Source organism: Lynx canadensis, chromosome B2, assembly GCF_007474595.2.
Source record: "Lynx canadensis isolate LIC74 chromosome B2, mLynCan4.pri.v2, whole genome shotgun sequence".
NCBI classification, from domain to species: domain Eukaryota; kingdom Metazoa; phylum Chordata; class Mammalia; order Carnivora; family Felidae; genus Lynx; species Lynx canadensis.
The window spans coordinates 117,299,465-117,320,693 of record NC_044307.1 but is presented as its reverse complement, the minus strand read 5'-3'; the positions used below and the strand labels follow the sequence as shown (position 1 = coordinate 117,320,693).

Here is a 21,229-nt window from a genome sequence, read left to right as displayed (position 1 = left end):
AGTTGACATATAATGTTACATTAGTTTCAGGTGAACAATGTAGTGATTCAATTATACATTATATTATGTTCATCACAAGTGCAGCTACCATCTGTCCTCACATCCCTATTACAATATACTTTCACTAACTTTATGTGAGTCTCATATATATTATACTTCAATTTTTTAAATCCCAAATAATTTAGAATTTATAAGTCCTTTTTTCTCAGGATGAGGAATATAGGATTAAATTTACCATAACTTAACATAATCTTAAAAATAACAAAAGCAGTGACAGGATACAAAATCAACATACAAAAATCTTCTGTACACCAATAATGAAGCCTCAGGAAGAGAAATCAAGGAATCGATCCTATTTACAATTGCACCAAAAACCATAGGATACCTAGGAATAAACCTAACCAAAGAGGCAAAAGATCTGTATTCTGAAAACTACAGGACACTTATGAAAGAAATTGAAGAAGACACAAAGAAATGGACAAATGTTCCATGCTCATGGATGGAAGAGCAAATATTGTTAAGATGTCTCTACTACCCAAAGCAATCTACACATTTAATGCAATCCCTATCAAAATACCAAGAGCATTTTGCAGAGAGCTAGAGCAAACAATTCTAAAATTTGTATGGAACCACAAAAGACTATGAATAACCAAAGCAATCTTGAAAAAGAAGAGCAAATCTGGAGGCATCATGATTCCAGACTTCAAGCTATATTACAAAGTTGTAGTCATCAAGACAGTATGGAACGGGCACAAAACAGACACATAGGTCAATGGAACAGAACAGAAAATTCACAAATGGACCCACAACTATATGGTTAACTAATCTTTGACAAAGCAGAAAAGAATATCCAAGGAACAAAGTCTCTTCAACAAAGGGTGTTGGGAAAACTGGACAGCAACATGCAGAAGAATGGAACTGGACCATTTTCTTACACCACACACAGAAATAAATTTAAAATGGATGAAAGATATAAATGTGAGACCTAAAACCATCAAAATCCTAGAGAAGAATATAGGTAGCAACCTCTTTGGCATCAGCCATAGCAACTTCTTCTTAGACACATCTCTAGAAGCAAGGGAAACTAAAGAAAACTCAAACTACTAGGATTTCATCAAGAAAAAAAACCTTCTGCAGCGTGAAGGACACATTCAACAAAACTAAAAGGAAATCTTTGAAATAGGAGAAGATATTTGCAAATGACATATCTGAGAAAAGGTTACTATCTAAAATCTATAAAGAACTTACAAACTCAACACCCAAAAAACAAATAAGCCAGTGAAGAGATGGGGGAGAATGAATAGACAGTTTTCCAAAGAAGACATACAGATGGGTAACAGACACACGAAAAGATGTTCAACATCACTCATCCTCAGGGAAATACAAGTCAAAACCACGATAAGATACCACCTCACACCTATCAGAATGGCTAAAATTAACAACATAGGAAAAAAGTTGGTGAAGGTGTGAAGAAGGAACTCTCTTAAACCAATGTTGGTGGGAATGCAAACTGATGTAGCCACTTTGGAAAACAGTATGAAGGTTTCTCAAAAAGTTAAAAATAGGGGTGCCTGGTGGTTCAGTCAGTTGAGCATCCAACTCTTGATTTTGGCTCAGGTCATGGTATTATGGTGGTGAGATGGAGCCCCATATTGGGCTCTGTGCTGAGCGTGGGGTCTGCTAAGGATTCTCTCTCCCCCTCTTCCTCTGCCCCTCCCCTTCACCTCTTTCTCTCTCAAAAAAAGTTAAAAATAGAATTTCCCTATTATCTAGCAATTGCACTACTAGGTATTTACTCAGAATATACAAAAATAATGATTCAAAGGGACACATGCACCCCAATGTCCATAGTGGCATCATCAACAATAGCCAAAGTATGGAAAGAGACCAAATGTCTATCAACTGATGAATGGATAAAGAAGATGTGGTATGTATATACAGTGGAATATTACTCACACATAAAAAGAACGAAAACTTGCTGTTTGCAATGACATGTATTATGCTAATAAAAGCAAGTCAGTAAGAGGAAGACACATATATGATTTCACTCATAAGTGGAAGTTAAGAAACAAAACAGATGAACGTAACAGGGAAAGGAGAGGGGAAAACCATAAAAATAGACTCTTAACTATAGAGATCAAACTGAGGGTTGATGGAGGGAGGTGACAGAGGGATGGGTTAAATGGGAGATGGGTGTCAAGGAGGACACTTGTGATGAGCACCGGGTGTTTTATGTAGGTGATGAATTCTACTCCCAAAACTAATATTACACTATATATTCACTAACTGGAATTAAAATAAAAACTTGAAAAAAGAACCCACAAAGGCAATATAAAGTTTTAAGTGGCATTTTAAAATGAAATGTAGGACACAAACAATAACATAAATTTCAAAAGCAAAATACATTTCTTTGTAGTGGTGTACTTTTCATGAGCAAACCTAGAGGCAACTAAAATAATGGTTTATCAAGAATTTTCTTTTCTTGAGGTTTACTACCTATGCATAGATAAACTAATATACGTAAGAAAATTATCAAAATAAGTATATTATATTTTTACATGTTGAAGATCATTAAAAACTCTAATCTTTTCTATATGTGCTTCATAGCAAGTGGTACAAAAACGTAATGGTTCAAAATGTTTCTATACCATATTCTCCTATGTGTTCTTATGCCACAGATCCCCAATTTATCACAATAAAATGAGTGGAACAATGTCTCCTCAACTTTATGGAGGGGCTTAATGGAAGACGGAAAAGGAGGTCACTAAACAATGAACACAGCTCTAAAATGAGTGACCCACAGATACAACTACTACGAACACTGCTACCAAAGGCACTCCTCTCTGTGAGCATCCCAGGCCCAAGTGGCGCACTGGACACTCTCTCTGGGCTGGATCCTTGAAACCTCACAGAAAATCGTGACCCTTTATGTAAATGAGGAAACTGAATCCCAGTGAGGTCAACTGTCTCGTCCAGGGTCACATGGCTAGAAAGTGTTGATCTTAGATGATGTCTTTGAACGGGAGAACTTCTTAAGCCCCTTATGGTTTTATACAGGTAAAGTGTGCTTCTGTGCCTGTTGGAAATCTTGCCTTTAAAAAAAATACTGGGGCACCTGGATGGCTCAGTCAGTTGAGCGTCTGACTTTAGCTCAGGCCTTGATATCATGGTTCGTGAGTTCGAGCCCCGTGTTGGGCTCTGTGCTGACAGCTCAGAGCCTAGAGCCTGGAGCCTGCTTCGGATTCTGTGTCTCCCTCTCTCTCTGCACCTCCCCTGCTTGTGTTTTCTCTCTCTCAAAAACAAATAAATAAACTTTAAAAAAACTTTTAAAAATACCAATTTACAGGCGATATCAACAGATGCTTATTGTCCTAGAGAGTGATTTGTTTTTTGTTTAACCAACTGTGATTTGCAAATGACAAAAATCTTGGCACTCATCTTCCAGCCCTATGAGGTTGGTTATCGAAGTGGGGTGTCCCACCAGGTCTTTGGTGTTTAGAGCAGAGGCAGTGAAAAGACTACATTTCCAGCGGTCTCTATAATTTTGCAGGTCGTAGGTCCCAACTGAGTGACTGGAAGGGCCCCTTCTTATGTAATGAACTTGACAGAGTGAAGTGTTGGCATCGTAACTGGCTCTACCTAAAGATGATGGCGGCAGGTGAAGTCAAGGATGGCACATAAAATACTTGGGTGCTGACACGGATTCACATTCCACTGGACTCTGCACCACAAGGTTTCCCTTGCATATTGCACTACTGCGAATACAAAGCATTATTTGATTTTATGCAATACTGAATAATGAGGCCAGGGAAGTGGAAGAAACAGGAGATGTGCACTAATGAACACAGACGAAGCCCTACAAGAGCTAATTTTGTGAAAGGAAACACAGAAATATCATTCTGTGAATAGTCCCACGGTGAAGGTCAATCATTCAAGAATTATAAATGTCAGTGTGTGGAAATATGGGCACCTATTATGAAATGCAAGAATGTAGAGTTCACATATGAAAGCATAACAGATTAACACCTCCAGACAGGTACTAAAGAAATAATATGGACAAAAATTCATTTGAAGAAAATGACTACAATTGAAACAAATAATAAGGATAAGTGGGACTTACCTAGTTTTTCTAAATTCTTCTCTCCTACCATGGACACAAGTTGATTTTAAAATCTTCCTTCCACATGTAAATAAAGATATGTGCATCCTTTGAAAAACAACACGCTGACAATGCAGCTATTTTCAAAGGATTTACTCTATTAGTACAAAGAAATATTTTAGAATATGCAGACTCTGTGTATAGGCTGTGCATCTATCACACATGTATTGCACATAATTTCCTACCCTCCAATCCCCACTCAAGAACTCATCAGCTGCTTTGAGGTGCAATGCATCAATTCTGTCAGAGGCGTCAATAGTTCAGGACTTACGCTGACAGTTCTTTGCATCAACTGCGTCTCCAAAATATCCATCAGCACAGAGCTCACAGTACCGGCCTGTTGTACCTGGCTTACATATCAGACAGGAGCCAGACAAGCTGTCACAGCTGCCAGGGATGGAGAAGTCAAGGTTGTCATTGCATTGGCATGGCTGACATGATCCTCCAGGTACAGAAGGTTGTCCAAAATAGCCTTCTGCACACCTAAGGGGTAAAATTTCATCAGTGAGTATTCGGGAGGAACTCATAAAGCCCATCGGAAGCAATGTTTATATACTTTTCATACTACCCTCTCCCAGGATGATATGTTTTCCTTTTAAGTGTTCCTTTTCTCAAATGCAAGGTGATTAAAAAATGTTTTTCTATAACTGCAGTGTAGATACAAGATGAAATCCTGCCAGCCCCACTAGTAATTAGATTTCAGCCAGGAAAAAAAAATCTTGTCACTGGCACTGAAGACGAGACCAAAGCATAATAAGAAATCTGCTGCTGGCACTCTAGAGGAATCCAGGTCCGTGTTGGAAAGCCTTTGTAGTGCAACACATCATATGTATCTACTCCAATTGGTTGTTTTCTGTACAAATATGTAAGGTTCACACTTTTTTGTTGTTGTAGCAAAAGCTTGTTATGAGGAAACAGGCTTACAAGGAAATTCAGCAGTGAGAATTCAGAATTTATTAAATAGAAAATTGTGACTCAAAAGATTCTCATTATTATTCAGGTGGGGGCTGTGGGTATCACTGCATTACTAATGGGTTTGTATATATTTGCATATGCATACAGAGGCAGATTTTCACGGAAGAACCTTTAGCGAGAAGTAGGTATGCGGGCATCCTATGTACGTGCCGTAAGGTGATGCTTAATTGTGCCCACAACTCATATTAGCAACCGGTAGGTCTCTTGTCTTAAGGACTAGATGCTACTCTACAATATATTGGAAAAACAAGTTTGTTTATTTATGAGGCATAGCAGAGGAGATTTTTTAAATTATATTATCAAAATTCCCTTTATCCATATGTTGTTTCAAAATGCTACTCAATGTCACAGATGCACAGATACACGCTTTTAGGAGGCATCGATTTCTATTCTGCTCTGCCTTCTCTTTCAGTTACATTTGCTCATGCTTCATATTAAGCCACACTTGTGAAAGGAGAAACAAAACAGTGCATCTATAGGCTTACAGTCAGGCTAGCTCTGTCATCTGTCTTGTACAGCAAGGATCAAAATTGAAGGGGAACAAAAACAATGTGGGGGAATATAATTTCAATAGTCCACTACTTTTATGCTCATCTACTCACGGACATAGAAGTCACTGTGTACGATCTCGCGGTCCGTGAGTTCGAGCCCCGCGTCGGGCTCTGGGCTGATGGCTCAGAGCCTGGAGCCTGTTTCCGATTCTGTGTCTCCCTCTCTCTCTGCCCCTCCCCCGTTCATGCTCTGTCTCTCTCTGTCCCCAAAATAAATAAACGTTGAAAAAAAAAAATTAAAAAAAAAAAAAGAAGTCACTGTGTAGAGAAATGCTCTCTACCATTCAAAATAGAAATGATTTAAATCCATTACATCATATGAGGATATTTTAATAACATCGCAATTATGGGGCAAAGTCATTAATCACTTTACATTTTCTAGAACATGTGTAGGTGCCATAATAATCTTGCTTTATAGAGAATTAACCTTCTATCATAATTTTTTAAATGAAATTGCTAGGTTTAATTATATCCACAAAATATTGTATAAATTGTGAAAGTCATGGTGTTAATATTGCTTGGAAGAATTCTGTCACCCACAAATGTAATTGCTTATTAATTATCTATTGTAAAATCTGAACTACGTTTTAGTATATAAAATTTCCCCACAATCCCTTCAGAAGTGGTTTTCCATAGAGCTAATAAGAAGGTACTTTTGAATTTTAACCCAATTCTCCTTGCCTTACTTGATATTCAGAGTTTATGATCACATCCACATACTCACATCTCATTTTGTTTACCATTAAAAGAGTGGCTTTGCTCCACTAGAATAACAATATACAATGATCATTATCACAGCCAACGAAAACCCATTATTTTCAGCTCACTTTCCTCAAAATGACTTACTGCCCTCAGGAGAGATGGCATTATATAACAAGATCTAGGAATTTTTCTTAACATAGATACCAATTAATAAGTCCAAAATTTTCCCACAATGAAGAGAACCTTTAGTTCATGAGAAAATAATTGCAATTAAGTAGAATAACTGAAGAAGCAGCCTTTATTTTTTTGTTGTAGGACATTAAAGAAAGCTTATTGAATATACATGACACATAATTCATATGCCAGGTTCTATTACCAGTGTATGTATGTGTGTGCTTCCATACATAGAATAGTAGTAGCTCTAGAGACATAAAAATGTTTCAGTAGAGATTAAAAAGTAATTCTAGGGTCAGTGAATATTATACTGCTAATTATATAACTTTTGTTAATAATAATAATGTTTTATAGTCTGATCAAGTTGGAGTCACTTAATTAAAATTAGTGTGAATGACAGCCCTTTAGACCTTGCCAGTCTCTCGGATTTTCACTCTACACAAACGAACTGTAATTTGAAATCTCAGATTGTCTCATTTTCATACGCAAGGCAAAATGAGGATATTTTTTTAGCACAGTTTATTGGATTCCTTGCTACAGTTAGATATCCTGACAATACAAAGTCACTGTTCCTTTCCACATCTGCTAACTTTTTTCATATCCAATTGCAATATTTTACAAAAAGACTCTCTAACGTAATGAGATTCTAGATACCACAGGCAATTATGTAAAATGGTTCTCTCCACTGATGACTTAGGAACAGTATTAGAGCAAGAGATGGGAGAGGGAGAGAGAGGACAGCAAGAGTGAAATGACAATGAGAAGCCAGAGCAACACTGGCAAGAGTTCTCTTGCTCTGCTCCATCATTTTTACAGTAACTTTTCCCTAAAATATGCGGCCTCTGTTCCCATTATCTATATATTGAAAACAGTGCTTCAATTTCTATGAGCAAAATAGAAAAGCTCTTGCTCTTTTCCCCTCCTGCCCCCCCTCAAACACCTACTGAGCACTTCATCATGAACATAAACATGGCACAGCCTTTACACTGCAGTCTGTAGAGAAGAAAGATGAGCTTAAAAATGTGGCAGAGAGCTACTAGATAGAAGCCAATGTTCTTGTGAAAACACAGAAAAGGGCAACCAACTCAGATTAGGATTCATCAAGGACACTTTTGGGGTGATAGAGTTGAATTATTTTTTTTAATGTTTATTTCTTTTAAGAGAGAGAGAGAGAGAGAGCAAGGAAAGGGGGGAGAGAGAGAGAGAGAGAGAGAGAGAGACAGACAGACAGACAGACAATCCCAAGCAGGCTCTGCACAATACAGGGCTCATTCTCAGGAACCTGAGCTGAAATCAAGAGTCAGTCGCTTAAGGGGCACCTGGGTGGCTCAGTCGGTTAAGCATCAGACTTTGGCTTGGGGCACAATCTCATGGTTCGTGAGTTTGAGCCCCACGTCAGACTCTCTGCTGACAGCTCAGAGCCTGGAACCTGCTTCAGATTCTGTGTCTCCCTCTCTCTGCCCCTCCCCTACTCACACTCTTTCTCTTTCAGGAAAAAAGAAAAAAGAAAGAAAGAGCCGCTTAATCGACTGAGCCACCCAGGTGCCCCTAGAGTTGAATTTTAAAAGTTGAGCAGGGTTAGTCTCAGGTGGAGGAGTGGAAGGACTGCAGTCTTGTGGTCAGAGGGAACAGTGTTGGCAAAGGCACAGAGGGAGAGTGGCTGGGGTATAAACGGCAGGGCTTGTGCAGTAACACTGGATTCTTAATACCTCCCAGGTGATTGAATCAGCTAAGGACCCAATGAGTTTGCCAACATACGTGGTTCCTCACTGAAAAATTAGAAAAAAAGGGTTCTTTCTGTCATGTGCAGAAAAGTGAAGAGAGTGTAGCACCCTGGACTCTAGCTCCCAATCTCCCCCTTGGCTGAGGACTTTTGTGCAGTATACAAATTGCACAACCACATAGGAGCAGACTTTGGAACCTTCCTTGGAGTCATAATTTTCCTAATGGTGTTACCATGTTAACTATGACTGTCTTGCTTTTTTAAATTTCTGTACCTCCACACGCTCCATCTGAACCTCAAGGGTTCAAGGAGATTCAGGCATGAGTAGAAATTCTCATCAGCATAGTGGTAATAGGGCAGTTAGACTCAATTCAGAGTCAGGAATTTATGAAGCAGAGAATATCTAAATAAGATCTGGGAATTGAAATTTTAAAAGCAAAAATAAACTTTTCTGACCTAGAATATGAATCATGTGGATAAAACTGTAGGTGTATTTTCCAAATTTTAAGATATTAGGTTGTAATATCCTTTGTATTCTCAGTGGCCATTGTGAAATTAGTCTTGACATTGACCTCTCTCCCCTCACTTGCGGAGGAGTTGTTAAAATCTGGGCAGCTAGGGAGGGGACAGGGTTAAAAGGGTCCACATAGCTCATTAACTTTCATGTGGTTCTATGTATCCCACTGGGCCAACTTGCCACAGTCTTTTTAAGTGTCTTTCCATTAAGTAGGATATGTTGCTGAGGCTACAAACTTATTCTGAAAGTAGCTTGGTGCCCAGGAGAGAAGGTGTCATCAGCATTTAGCTCACTTTTTCTCCATGTTCTTTTAAATTCCTCTTGATGCTCCAACATTCATCCCTTTTTGCCCTTATAGATACTTTCTCTTATTTTTTCTATTTTTTTCCTCCCCATGACCAGATGATAGATACCCAGAATCTTAGCAAGGTGCCATGGTGAATACCTCATTTCCTTAACCTCACTTTTGTTTTTCTTTTGTTTAAAACATTCTCTAGAGGAAAGAACTAATACTTGAAAGTACAGGTACTGTGACTCCAAGCAAGTTTCTGAAAAGTGTAACCAGTGTTCTACATGTTATAGAATATCAGTCGATATTTTAAGTGAATAAAAACTTGCAAAGGCAGAATCAGACCTATAAATACGGAGGACACACTGATGGTTTCCACCGGGGAGGTAGGTGGGGAGACAGATAAAATAGTGAAGGGGAGTGAGAGATACAGACTTGCGGTTACGGAATAAGTCATGAGGACGAAATGTACAGCGTAGGGAATATAGCCAATGGTACCGTCATAGTGTTGTATGGTGACAGATGGTAGGCACACTGGCGGTGAGCATAGCATAATGTATAGAGTTGTTGAATCACTGTGTTGTACACCTGAAACTAATGTAACATCGTGTGTCAACTCAAAAAAAGAGACTAGTCAATATTTTGTCATATCTTGTTTTGCCGTCCTCTTGTTCATGATTGTTTTCATTCCCTCAATTCTATCAGCAAGACCATTGTGCTACATGATTGAGTGAAGGGGTCTGACAAGGACCAAAGCAGAAACACAGGAATCTTCTGGACTTTGGGCTCTAAAAGTCACCATTTCTATGAATGTGGCCCTTCCTGCTGTAGTTCATCCCCCAACAGAAAATGGGATGAAGTGGGAAAGGCAGATGGAGGAGAAAGGATGAGAATAGAGTTGGTGGGTCCTAGGGTGGAGTGAAAGCAGCAGAGTGAGTCCTGTACCCACACAAGTGGTACAGTGGTGCCCAGTGATTAGGTCTGAAGGGAAAAGTGGTCAGGAGGACAGGAAAAAGGAAGAAGTCAGAAGAAATATGCTTTGATGAACTACTCAGGACTGATTGGCTCACCATCTGTCCTTTGCCCCAAACACACACACACTTATAGCCAACACACACAGAGATACACACACAGAGACACACATAAACTCATAGCCAAACACATGCACACACACACACACACACACACACACACACACACACATACAAACTCATAGCCAAACACTCAGCGACACCCACACACAAGCCACACCCACACTCATTCACTCAAGCATTCAAGCTTCTTGGTACTAAGTAAACTTGTTAGAACTTTGGTTCAAGCCTGGGAGACGGGGAGAAGAGAAAAAACACAAATTTTTACAATTGAGAAATAATTGGTATATAACAGTGAGAACATTTAAAGTTTATGTGACTGAGATTATGTTTCCAAGCTCTCACAGCTCCCACATATGGAGATTTGGTCTCAAAATAGAAATTAAATTGAGATAAAGAATATAAAATTATAATTCCTGTCCACCTGAGATACATTCTTACTATAGATTTAAAAAATCAGGAATTTATGGGCACACAACATTAGAAAATGCTGAGTTAGAGCATAATATATAGACTTGTTGAATCACTATGTTGTATACGTGAAACTAATGTAAAGATGTTCATCAGATACACTTCAAGAAAGGGAAAGAAAAGGTTGATTTAAACACATTAAACAGATTTCTTCCATCCAGGACATGTCAGAACTTTCAACATGCTAATAGGCACTTTTACTTGTGTGATCACAGAACTCTATTCCAAAAACATCTACGGTTTGGGAAACACTGCTCCAGTTCTCCAATGCTGATTTTATGTAGATGATGTGCACAAACTGATTACACTAATCAGTTACAGAATGGGTTTGATTACAAGATTTTCAATGCAACCAGTATCTCCTTTTTACTCTGACCCTTATTCTCCCCTCCTTCTACTTCAGCCTGAACATCCCCCAAAATGTTTCTCCTAATATTTTGGATCCATCTAATAATGGACTTTTAAGCTCATATAAATACAGAGAAATGAGAAGCCCTAAATATTCCTGAAAAACCCTAACCCAAATTCTGGCTAGAAAAATACAATATTCCATCTTCTGTATAATAACAATTTAACATTATTTTGGCTGAAAAACTTGGAGATAAGATATGCCATTTGATAAGCTATGTATGCCCATTTCCATTTTCTTTTTAAACAGAAAATCATGCTTACTGTGAGGTATTTCCTTCCTTGGTAGTTTTTATGATTCAGATTAGAACTGTCTCCAGAATACAGTCAACCATTCTTATCCACATGAAATATGTGAGCTGCTTGAAGGTGAGGGTGGTATAGTGCATCTGTTTAGATCCTATGTCTAGTCCCATGTCTGGCACATGGCAGTTGCTGAACTGACGTTTGTTAAATAAAATGTAGAATTTCAAATTGTAGGTGATTCAAAAATTATCGTCTGCTATGTATGGAAAACACAGAGCATGAAGCGAAGTAATACAAATACATCAGAGACTATGGTCACCTAGATAAGTGGGATTTAATGGCATTTTATGAAAGAGTAGCTGTCATTTTCCAGTTGCTAAAAAAAAAAAGGTTGCCTGTAGTGACCCAAGGCGGGGTTAGGCATTTGATGTAAATCTGTCTTGGCCATGATACGTTCTGCTATTATAGTAAGTAATATACATGTGCCCTCCTTTTTTTTTTTTTTCTTAACACAAAGGTCTCCAGTTTCTCAGTTGCAAATAAATCATTCTTATTTCAGTTCTATTCTTCCATTACTAATTTACAGATGTTGCCATGCTCACAAATAGTACTTGTTGCTGCTGGGAACTGTCACGGGCACTTTGTCCTCAGACTGCTAGCTGTTGACTAAATCCTCTCTGGGTGATTGGCTCCTGCTTCATTAACTTTATGCAGCCTGGTTGAAATAGGGGGACGAAAGGACAGAAAAGGATAGGCGGAAATAGCCCTCTGTGGTGTTCGCCTTGGTGAAAGCAGGTCACTTCCTCTGCTGTCCCCACACCCCAGTGATGGCAGCAAAGGGGACTATTTTCAGTACTAAAACCAGAGAGATGTTGGTGTACTTGTCAATGATGTCAAGGGAGAATTTTCTACCATTTTTATAATGAGACTGAAATACAGAAGAATCTTTCCTTCACAAGTGTTTCGGGAGAAAAATAATCACACAAATTACATAAAATGCTATCTATAGGTTCCACTGCAAAGCAACCCGATAAAATCACCAGGAATTAAAATACTGGCTTAGAAGTACTTAGAGGAGGATATAAATCACAATAATAAATCACATTTTATTTCTATTTTCAAATATATTTAAGGTAAATTATAGGCCACTTGCTGAACTATGAACCACACATTTAAGCCACATTTTAAGAACAAAAATCTAATTATGAAAAATAAATGGTGCCACCATAGACAGTAAGATAAATCTTAAAGTGCATGACTTTCCACTTGAGCAATACTTTCTAGGAAGACTGTAGGTTAATGCTTACCCTTTAAGATTAAAACATTAATCAAACATTCTCTGAGTGAATGGAGATTTATAGAGCAATTTCTAGAGAATAAATAAACTATAAAAACAAAATGCATTGGTTTGACACATGCAGGGAGAAACTTGATTTCACCTCACCAAGTGTGGCGGCTTTTCTGAACTAGTACAAAGGATGATAATGCCTCTGGTTTTATAGCTCCCAAGGTAGAAATCATGTTGAAAGACAGTGTGGTACAGGCTTACCTCTCACAGTGTGGTCCTATGTATCCGACAGGGCATGTGTCACAGATCAATCCGAGACTTCGGTCTAAATGGCACGTCGGGCTAAAGCTATGTGGATGTTGTTGGGAAACAAGAGACAAGGAAGAAGCACATACACAATGTCATTAGCAGCATATTTTCATTTCTCTTTCTCCAGAACTGCTGTGACAAAAGGGTATAAGCTGGTCATTCTCGTCTCACAGATGGAGATGAGGGTCTGGCCAGTCGAGGATGAAATGACATTACTATTTCTGCAGACGTGGATGTAGCCCAGTGGAGAGCAGTAGCCTTGTGGCATGTTATTAACTGACTTTTGACTGTTATGGGTCTGTGACCATCAGTAACAAGTGACACCACACAGTTGCCTTTTAGGGTTACCCCAGGCCCGGCAAGACATGGCATCATATGCTTTTTAGCCAAATCCTTCTGAATTTGAAGCAGCCCAGAAAAATCTGTTAGAGATTTTGGAAAACTCAGTATGGGATCTTGGAAATAATGGTGGTTTTCTACTTTCAGCATTGGTTCCATGGGTGTGTGTGTGTGTGTGTGTGCATGAGTGCATGCATGTGTGCGAGCTGCTGCCCATGTGGACCCATAGGTCTGCTGTTTACACAGATGAAATCCTCCAAAAAGTTTTCAGAAGAGATAAAGCATGCATATTCTGCTGAAATTTACAATAAAACCAAGCAATCAAAAAAAAAAAAAAAAAACCAAAAAACAAAAACAAAAAAGCCTTGCCATTCTACATCTTCTGGCATGTTCCAAGGTTTATCTCTCTTTTTGTACATATTTCCAGTTTGGATCTGAAGTAACAGAATGGAACACCAAATTAGGAACCAGCACAGTAATTACAGAGTTACATGCCAGCTTTAGCCTTCAACAGCAGGTACAACTACGGCATACTTCTCTGCCTTGTGAGAGACATCTCTCAGGCAGGAACCCTTACCCCAAGATTGACACAATCATTCTCTGAAGACCCATGAAGCATTCTGAATTCTGTGATTTCTGCTGCTCTGCCATTTTAAAACAAAATGCCCCCAATTAATCTTTCTCCCATTATGTTTTCCCTAAATAGATTTATTTTTCTATTATATATGACAGGACGATTCAGTAGAGGCTTGCTTGATGGCTAAATGAATTAAGGAGTGAACAACAAATTAAACAGTGCGAGTCTCGATCTTGTTCTGTTCCTGACACTTGAATGACTTTGGAATACTTTCTTAACTTTTGTGCAGGTCAGATCACAGGTACTACTTCTGAATAATATTCTTCTGGCTTAACTCATAGCAGTCCTGTAAAGATTTAATTTTTTTTTTTATAGCAGGAAGCTATTAGAACCGAGTAGTTCTAGCATTTAAAATATTTCAACTCAGTGGAGAGTCAAAATGAATGTGTTGAGGCAAGGGGGGGACAACGCCTGGTTTGGGGTACCTTGAGTTTATAAATATTACCCAGATAAAAGACTCCACATGAGGGGGTTGTGGTGACTGCCAGAAAGAGTGGAACCAAGTCACAGCCAGCCTGTGTTCTGTAAGAGGAGGGCCATCTTTTAGAGAGCAGCCTGGCACTTGTCACCCGTGACCTAAAAGGACCTCACCATGAGTGATTTTCTTGGCAGGCGAGTGACTGCATTAAAGAAAACAGGCACATGTAAAAATGGAAAGAAACAGATTTTTTTTTCCTTCCTCACCTCGTGATTTGCTATTGTTTTCAGACAGAAAAGGGAGGACTGGATTTTGACAAATCTCTAGAACACATGTATGTCTTATTTTAAAATTGGCATTCCATAACTGTCTCATCATCTAGGGACAAAGTGACTCTAACGAGAAGCCCTAGGTTTCCCACTCATGTGGGACTACAGTGATTGAAAGAAAATCATGCCAACTATTTTTTAAAATCCTAAATTAGTTTACCATAAGTCATGTCAAAGGTGCTTGACAGGGTTTCTGACACTGTAAAACCATAAAATGGATTTCAAATTCTTAAATATATTCATGTGTCAGTTAAAACCAACAGAAGTAAAGTAAAATGTACCCACTGACAAAAATCAACACCTCTTCAGGAAAAATCTTAAGGAATAACGATATATTGGATTTGACTAGCTCTTTGCATTTTCAGAGTGCTTTTATGAACAATTTTATCACATTTTCACAAAAGCTTATAAATGGGTTGCAGCAGGCATCATTTGTCTTGCCCAAGGTCATTGCTGGTGTCCAGGAGACTTGAGCATCGGACCCAGGACTTCTCATTCCTAATCTGACATTCTCTTCTCCCTCTAACCAGACAGCATCATTCTACTGCTAAGAATTAAATACGTTGAAACTTTTGGTAATACACGTACTTGACATGATGCATCTAAATAAAACGGATTTCAGGGGTGCCTGGTGGCTCAGTCAGTTAAGGGTCCAAGTTCAGCCCAGGTCATGATCCCACGTTTCATGGGTTCAAGATCCGCACCAGGCTCTAGATGCTGACAGCTCAGCCTGGAGCCTGCTTCAGATTCTGTGTCTCCCCCTCTCTCTGCCCCTCCTCTGCTTGCACTCTGTCTCTCTGTCTCCCAAAAATAAATAAACATTAAACAATTTTAAATGAAACAGAACTCAATATTCTTTAAACAGTCTAAACTGAGGGCTCAATCCCTTACTGCTGTTATTACAGTTACAGCTATGGAGAAGAGGACTTTCGACAACAAAACTAAAATGAGAAGGAGAAAGGAATACGTACAACAAAAACGCATACGAAATTTGTTTTGGCAACGGCAGCAAGCAACTTGACACTGATTTTGGCCAAAAAATGAAGCTAACTCTTCTGTGACAGAAAGAGGGAACTGTGAGATCATTGTTGCCTTTAAGTGATTCCAAGATTATGTCATTTAGCACTAGTTGGCTGGCTCTACCCCAGCAGAGAGAGTGTTCTGCTTCCTGAATTATCCACTTCATGCCGCGGAAGACACAGGCAATCCAAGAACAGCGGGCATTTTCCACAAATAGGAGGAAGATGAGAAGCTACCAGTGGACTAGATAGTAGGGGTATGCACATGGAAATAATCTTTCTTTTCTTTTTAATGTTTCTTTCTTTATTTTGAGAGAGACAGCAAGCAGGCACGGGAGTTGCAGAGAGAGAGAATTCCAAGCAGGCTCCATGCTGTGAGCATGAAGTTCCATGCAGGGCTCGAACCCACGAACCATGAGATCATGACCTGAGCAGAAACCACGTTGCTGCTCAACTGACTGAGCCACCCAGGTGCCCCTGGAAATAGTCTTTCTTTATATATATATATATATATATATATATATATATATATATATATATTTTTTTTTTTTAATGTATATATATTTATATATATATATTTTTTTAATGTTTATTTTTGAGAGAGAGAGAGAAAGAGAGAGACAGAGCATGAGAGGGGGGAGGGAGAGAGAGAGAGAGAGGGAGACACAGAATCCGAAGCAGTCTCCAGGCTCTGAGCTGTCAGCACAGAGCCCGACGCAGAGCTCAAACATGTGAGCCATGAGTCCATGATCTGAGCCGAAGTCAGATGCTTAACCGCTGAGCCAGCCGGGTGCCCTGAAATAGTCTTTCTTAATGGTTGGTTGAATAGATTCTTATATTTATAAGGATCCATTTATAAGTATGTAATATGTGTATGTATATGTGTATATGTATGAATATGTATGTGAATAGATGTGTTTGTGCTAGCATACGTGCATATGAACAGAAAGATACAATTGGCCTTGTTCCAAGAAGAATTTAATTCTACCTATCAAAATATATACATTAAGATAAAATGATGCAATAAAGGTTAAAGAGAAAAAAGCCACTTAAACATAAGATAAAATGAAGGGTGTATTTAGAACACAAAATTCGTATCGTAAGGCATGTTTATTTGAAAGTGGCAGTCAGCATATGGCTTTGAGCTTTCTTACAGCTGATTCAAGAGGGAACTGCATTGTCTCTCCGGTCTGTGATGTGATATGAAATAACCACTCCTTTTGCCACTGGCATGAAATCTCCATCATTATAAAATCAGGGCCACAAAATCAGGGCATGCTCTATGTTTGCATACACAATAGGGGAGCAGGACTCCCGCTAACGAACCGTAACCTGGAACATTCAGGTCAGGAAAGAGAAACCAGAGGACAAGATGTGTGTGTCAGTGAGGAAGCTACTGCGGAAAGGGCCATGAGAAGACCCCGTCACCACGGGCCATGGAGCAGAGCTTTGAGAGGAAGGGAGAAAAACAAAGGGAAAACTCATTTACTTCATGAGTGTGGTTTGGGCCACATGAAATTCTGAAGTGTCCTTGTAAGGTTTCCTCCTTTCAGGTCAATGATCTCTGTTTTTATTCTTAGGAGAACCATTAAGCAAACACATTTTTCTTTAATAACCTTCAAATAGTATGAAATCTTATTTAATGTCTACAACTGGATTTTGTAATTAGATTTTGGGTTATTCTCTGTGTCTTTGGATGCAATTTTTTTCTTTAACTTGAGTTTCTCATGCAGCCAAATGAGAGACTACGTTCTACCTAGTAAAGCCTTTCGTACTGATAAAGTACGAGAGCAAGTTCTCTGTAAAGTGTCACATTAAGTTGTAGCTGCAATTTAATAACACCTTAGAAGTTTCTGCCAAAATATGTTGATTTGTTTCAATTTTAAGGTATTTAATTACTTGTTCATTAAACCTGCACTTTCTCAACACGTTCTAATCCCGAACATTTGCATTAGCATAACTGTCGCCAAACCCTAGAATCATTTATGATGAACATTTGCAGTTTGTTTAACATGAAGGTTTGTTAATTTTCTTTTCTTTCTTTTTTTTTCTTGCTTCTCTTCAATGTCTTTGTAATTGTTTTGATATCTTTTTTTTAATGAAAAAATGAATTAATTGTTTGAGAGAGAGACAGAGAGCAAGCTGGGGGGTGGTTGTAGAGGTAGAGAGTGAGACACACACAGAACCTGAGGCAGGCTCCAGGTTCCAAGCTGTTAGCACAGAACCTGATGTGGGGCTCAAACTCATGAACTGTGAGATCATGACCTGAGCTGAAGTCAGATGCTTAACCAACTGAGCCACCCAGGTGCCCAGTAATTGTTTTGATTTCTATAGCCCCATCGGAAGAAGCACAGAGAGGTGAATCGGAATATATGGATTCTAACACTGGTTCTGCCACAAGCAAGCTGTAATGATCACGATCGAGGCCTTTTAATTTCTCTAGAGTTCAGTTCTTCCTTCTGGTATAAGGGACGAGTAAAATACATCATAACTGCTCATGTAGACATAAAACAATGTGTACAAAAGTGCTCTAGAACATTTAACACGGTATAAAATTTCTACATAATGTTGCTAAATATTCCCTTAAATTTACCTCTTGTCTTGGAATATTTATAATTCTCTATTAACTATTAATTTTAACAGGCATAATTCAATATAGTCTTTTCAGTGAGCCCCAAAGTCAGTTCTAGAAGTGTCCCATTCTTTTAAAACTTTGAATTTTAGCATTCCTGATGCATACAAAGAAGTAGCGTTCAAAATGATATGAATTTTATGATATAAATGGTTTCAATAATATTATCTATTCAAACACATTCTAAGTGTTAAAAGGTAGGCATTCATGTGTCTCTTTCATATTATATTTAATTCATAAGCTACATGATGCCAGAAATTAATGAATATAAAACATTTGAAATATTTACACTTTTATTTGCTTCTCTAGAGATAAATTTTACTACCTAGTTACGATCTATAGCTAAAATATATACATCACCAAGATGAGAAGCCTGAGCAAAAGTGGACACTAAGTAGTTGATGAAGTTGATATATATGTATAATTTAAATATTATATGCTTGTCTGTATTCATATATCATAATAATTACACCAATCGATCTCTATCTCCCTACATATTTGATTTATTTAGCAATATTATCTAAGAAATTTGGAGCCAAAATGCTTGTGATCTATAAGATTTATGATCAAGGATTAAATAGATAAATCACCAAAGCAAAACTATCACCAAGCTTTATACTTCTAGATGAAGGTTGCAGCAACCTTTAGCTGAATTTTTTTTCTGAATAACCTGTGAGAATTTCAATCCCATCTTCTGGCTTATTTGTGAATATTGAATTTATCCATCAGAGTTTTCAAGTCAGATTATAATAGTAATGACGTTTGAAAATTTTTTTTAAATGAAGAGTTTCCCTAACTGTCCCATTATTTAGTGATTTAAAAATAAAACATTTCAGGTTACTAGATTACAATGGATTTTTCTATTCACAATTGCACAGCTAAACTATGTTAATTTTCCAAGCTGTTTTAAATTTAAAAGTCTTTAATTTTTTTTTAATGTTTATTTTTGAGAGAGAGAATGGTAGAGTGTGAGCAGGAGAGGGGCAGAGAGAGTAGGAGACACGGAATCTCCAGTGCTGTCAGTGCGGGGCTCGAACCCATGGACTGCAAGATCATGATCTGAGCCGAAGTTGGACACTTAACCAACTGAGCCGCCCAAGCACCCCTAAATTTAAGTCTTTATAACTCTAAACACAGAACTAGAACTAGTATTTTTAAAGTAAGTGGATTATCACTCTCTCCTCTTTCTATTTATAAAAATTCTGTATTTAAAGCTAAAATTTACGACAGGTCTATTCTCAGTTCTACTTCTAATGATAAAATTATTATTTAATAATTTAATAATTATTTAATGTAAGTAAAGGTATCTCAAAAATTGAAGGATCTTTAAATACTTGGTGTCGCTGATGTTACTGAGTTGTCTTTATTATTTTTTTAAGTCAAGATCTGCATAATTATACCAAATTGGAATACACATACTTGAGGAAGTACCATCCTTGTAACGGGGACCCAATCCTTTTGTCACTGATGGATGGTGACACTGACTTTCTTTTTTCTTTCAATGACACAATTAGAACCTATTATTAAAATTAAAGAAGTACAGTAAACAGAGAAGGATGGGCCATGAATGCCTCCTCTGCATTTATAGTAATGTTGGTCAGACTGGAGGATAAACCCATGTCCAATCAATGACATAATTCTCAAAATGTAGTAGACTAAGATTCACACTATACAACCAGTGGCAGAACTGCTGGATTGATAGGTTGGCTAACACCTATGACATTTTGCCTGAGAAGGAGTGCACATAAATGAGTGACCAAATATAATCCCTCCATTTTCCTCAGTGAAAGTGAGTAATGAGCAGTGAGTTTCTAGTATATTGGATAGTCCAGGAGAATTTCATTCAGCACAGTGAATGAGCAGGTCCTCTAACCCTTCACAAGTACACCAGCGAGCAAGGATCATGTTATATTACAGCCAGCACAGGGAGGACTCACCATTGACTACGAAGGAATTTAATTTGTTCTCCTATATTTATTATTTTCCGGTAGATTTCCCTTTTGCCTTTTTCTGCTTCACTGATACCCTTTGGATGCCAAAGGATCTTTAGTTTTGTGTCCACCCAAGCTTGCACCCTAAACTCTGGAAAGGTTTTGATCACTAATATACATTAACCCAACTGCTCATTTAATTGTTTTTAATGTTATCACTAAAACTGAATGCAGTGTGATTTTTAAAGAAATCCTCAATGTAGATCGCAGAGGATTGGAAAGTACACTGACTTTAAACTTAAAATTCCAACTCTGATACTTTGTTTTATTATATTTTTGAGAGAGAGAGAGAGAGAGAGAGAGAGAGAGAGAGAGAGAGAGAGATTGGGAATGTGCACATGAGCAGCACAGAGGGAGAAGGAGAGAATCTTAAGCAGGCGCTCTGCACTGTCAGCACAGAGCATGACATGGGGCTTGATCCCAGGACCCTGGGATCATGACCTGAGCCAAAATCAAGAGTCAGATGCTTCACCAACTGAGCCACCCAGGAACCCCTGATACTTTCTTTAATATATGACTCTAAGCAAGTTATTTAATAATAACCAGTACTTGTCTTGGACATAGCATGTCAAATCATTATTTTAAATGCTTAGTGTATTTTAATTTACAAAATTCTCACAATCCTATAAGAAAGTCCTATTATCACAACTAATGATGAAATAACTGAGACACAGAGAGTTTAAGTAATGTTGTCTGAGTCACACAGCTAGAAAGTTTAGAACTTAGCATTTAAATCAAGGAAATATAGTTCCAGAATTGGTTCCATAATGCTATTTTCCCACTTGGAGCATTTTTTCTTAATCTCTAAAATGGGACTAATATTTACTTTATTGGAATGTGTAGTGCTATACCTCATTAGTCTGCTTTTATTAAATATTAATGCTTTCTCTTTTTTTATTCCAATGACTAAGGTGTAAAATTCTGAAGGAGGTGGATTGTTGGAGAGAAGGAAGAGGATTTC

The 21,229-nt window shown here is 38.1% G+C and overlaps 1 protein-coding gene across 1 annotated transcript in view; it reads right to left on the bottom strand.

Moving 5' to 3' along the window:
* Window positions 1-21,229, bottom strand: part of LAMA2 (laminin subunit alpha 2) — a 615,841-nt gene that overhangs the window by 236,859 nt on the left and 357,753 nt on the right. The window contains 2 exon segments of the mRNA XM_030316311.1: window positions 4,431-4,642; window positions 12,856-12,942. Of these exon segments, the coding sequence (XP_030172171.1) occupies window positions 4,431-4,642; window positions 12,856-12,942 (299 nt within the window).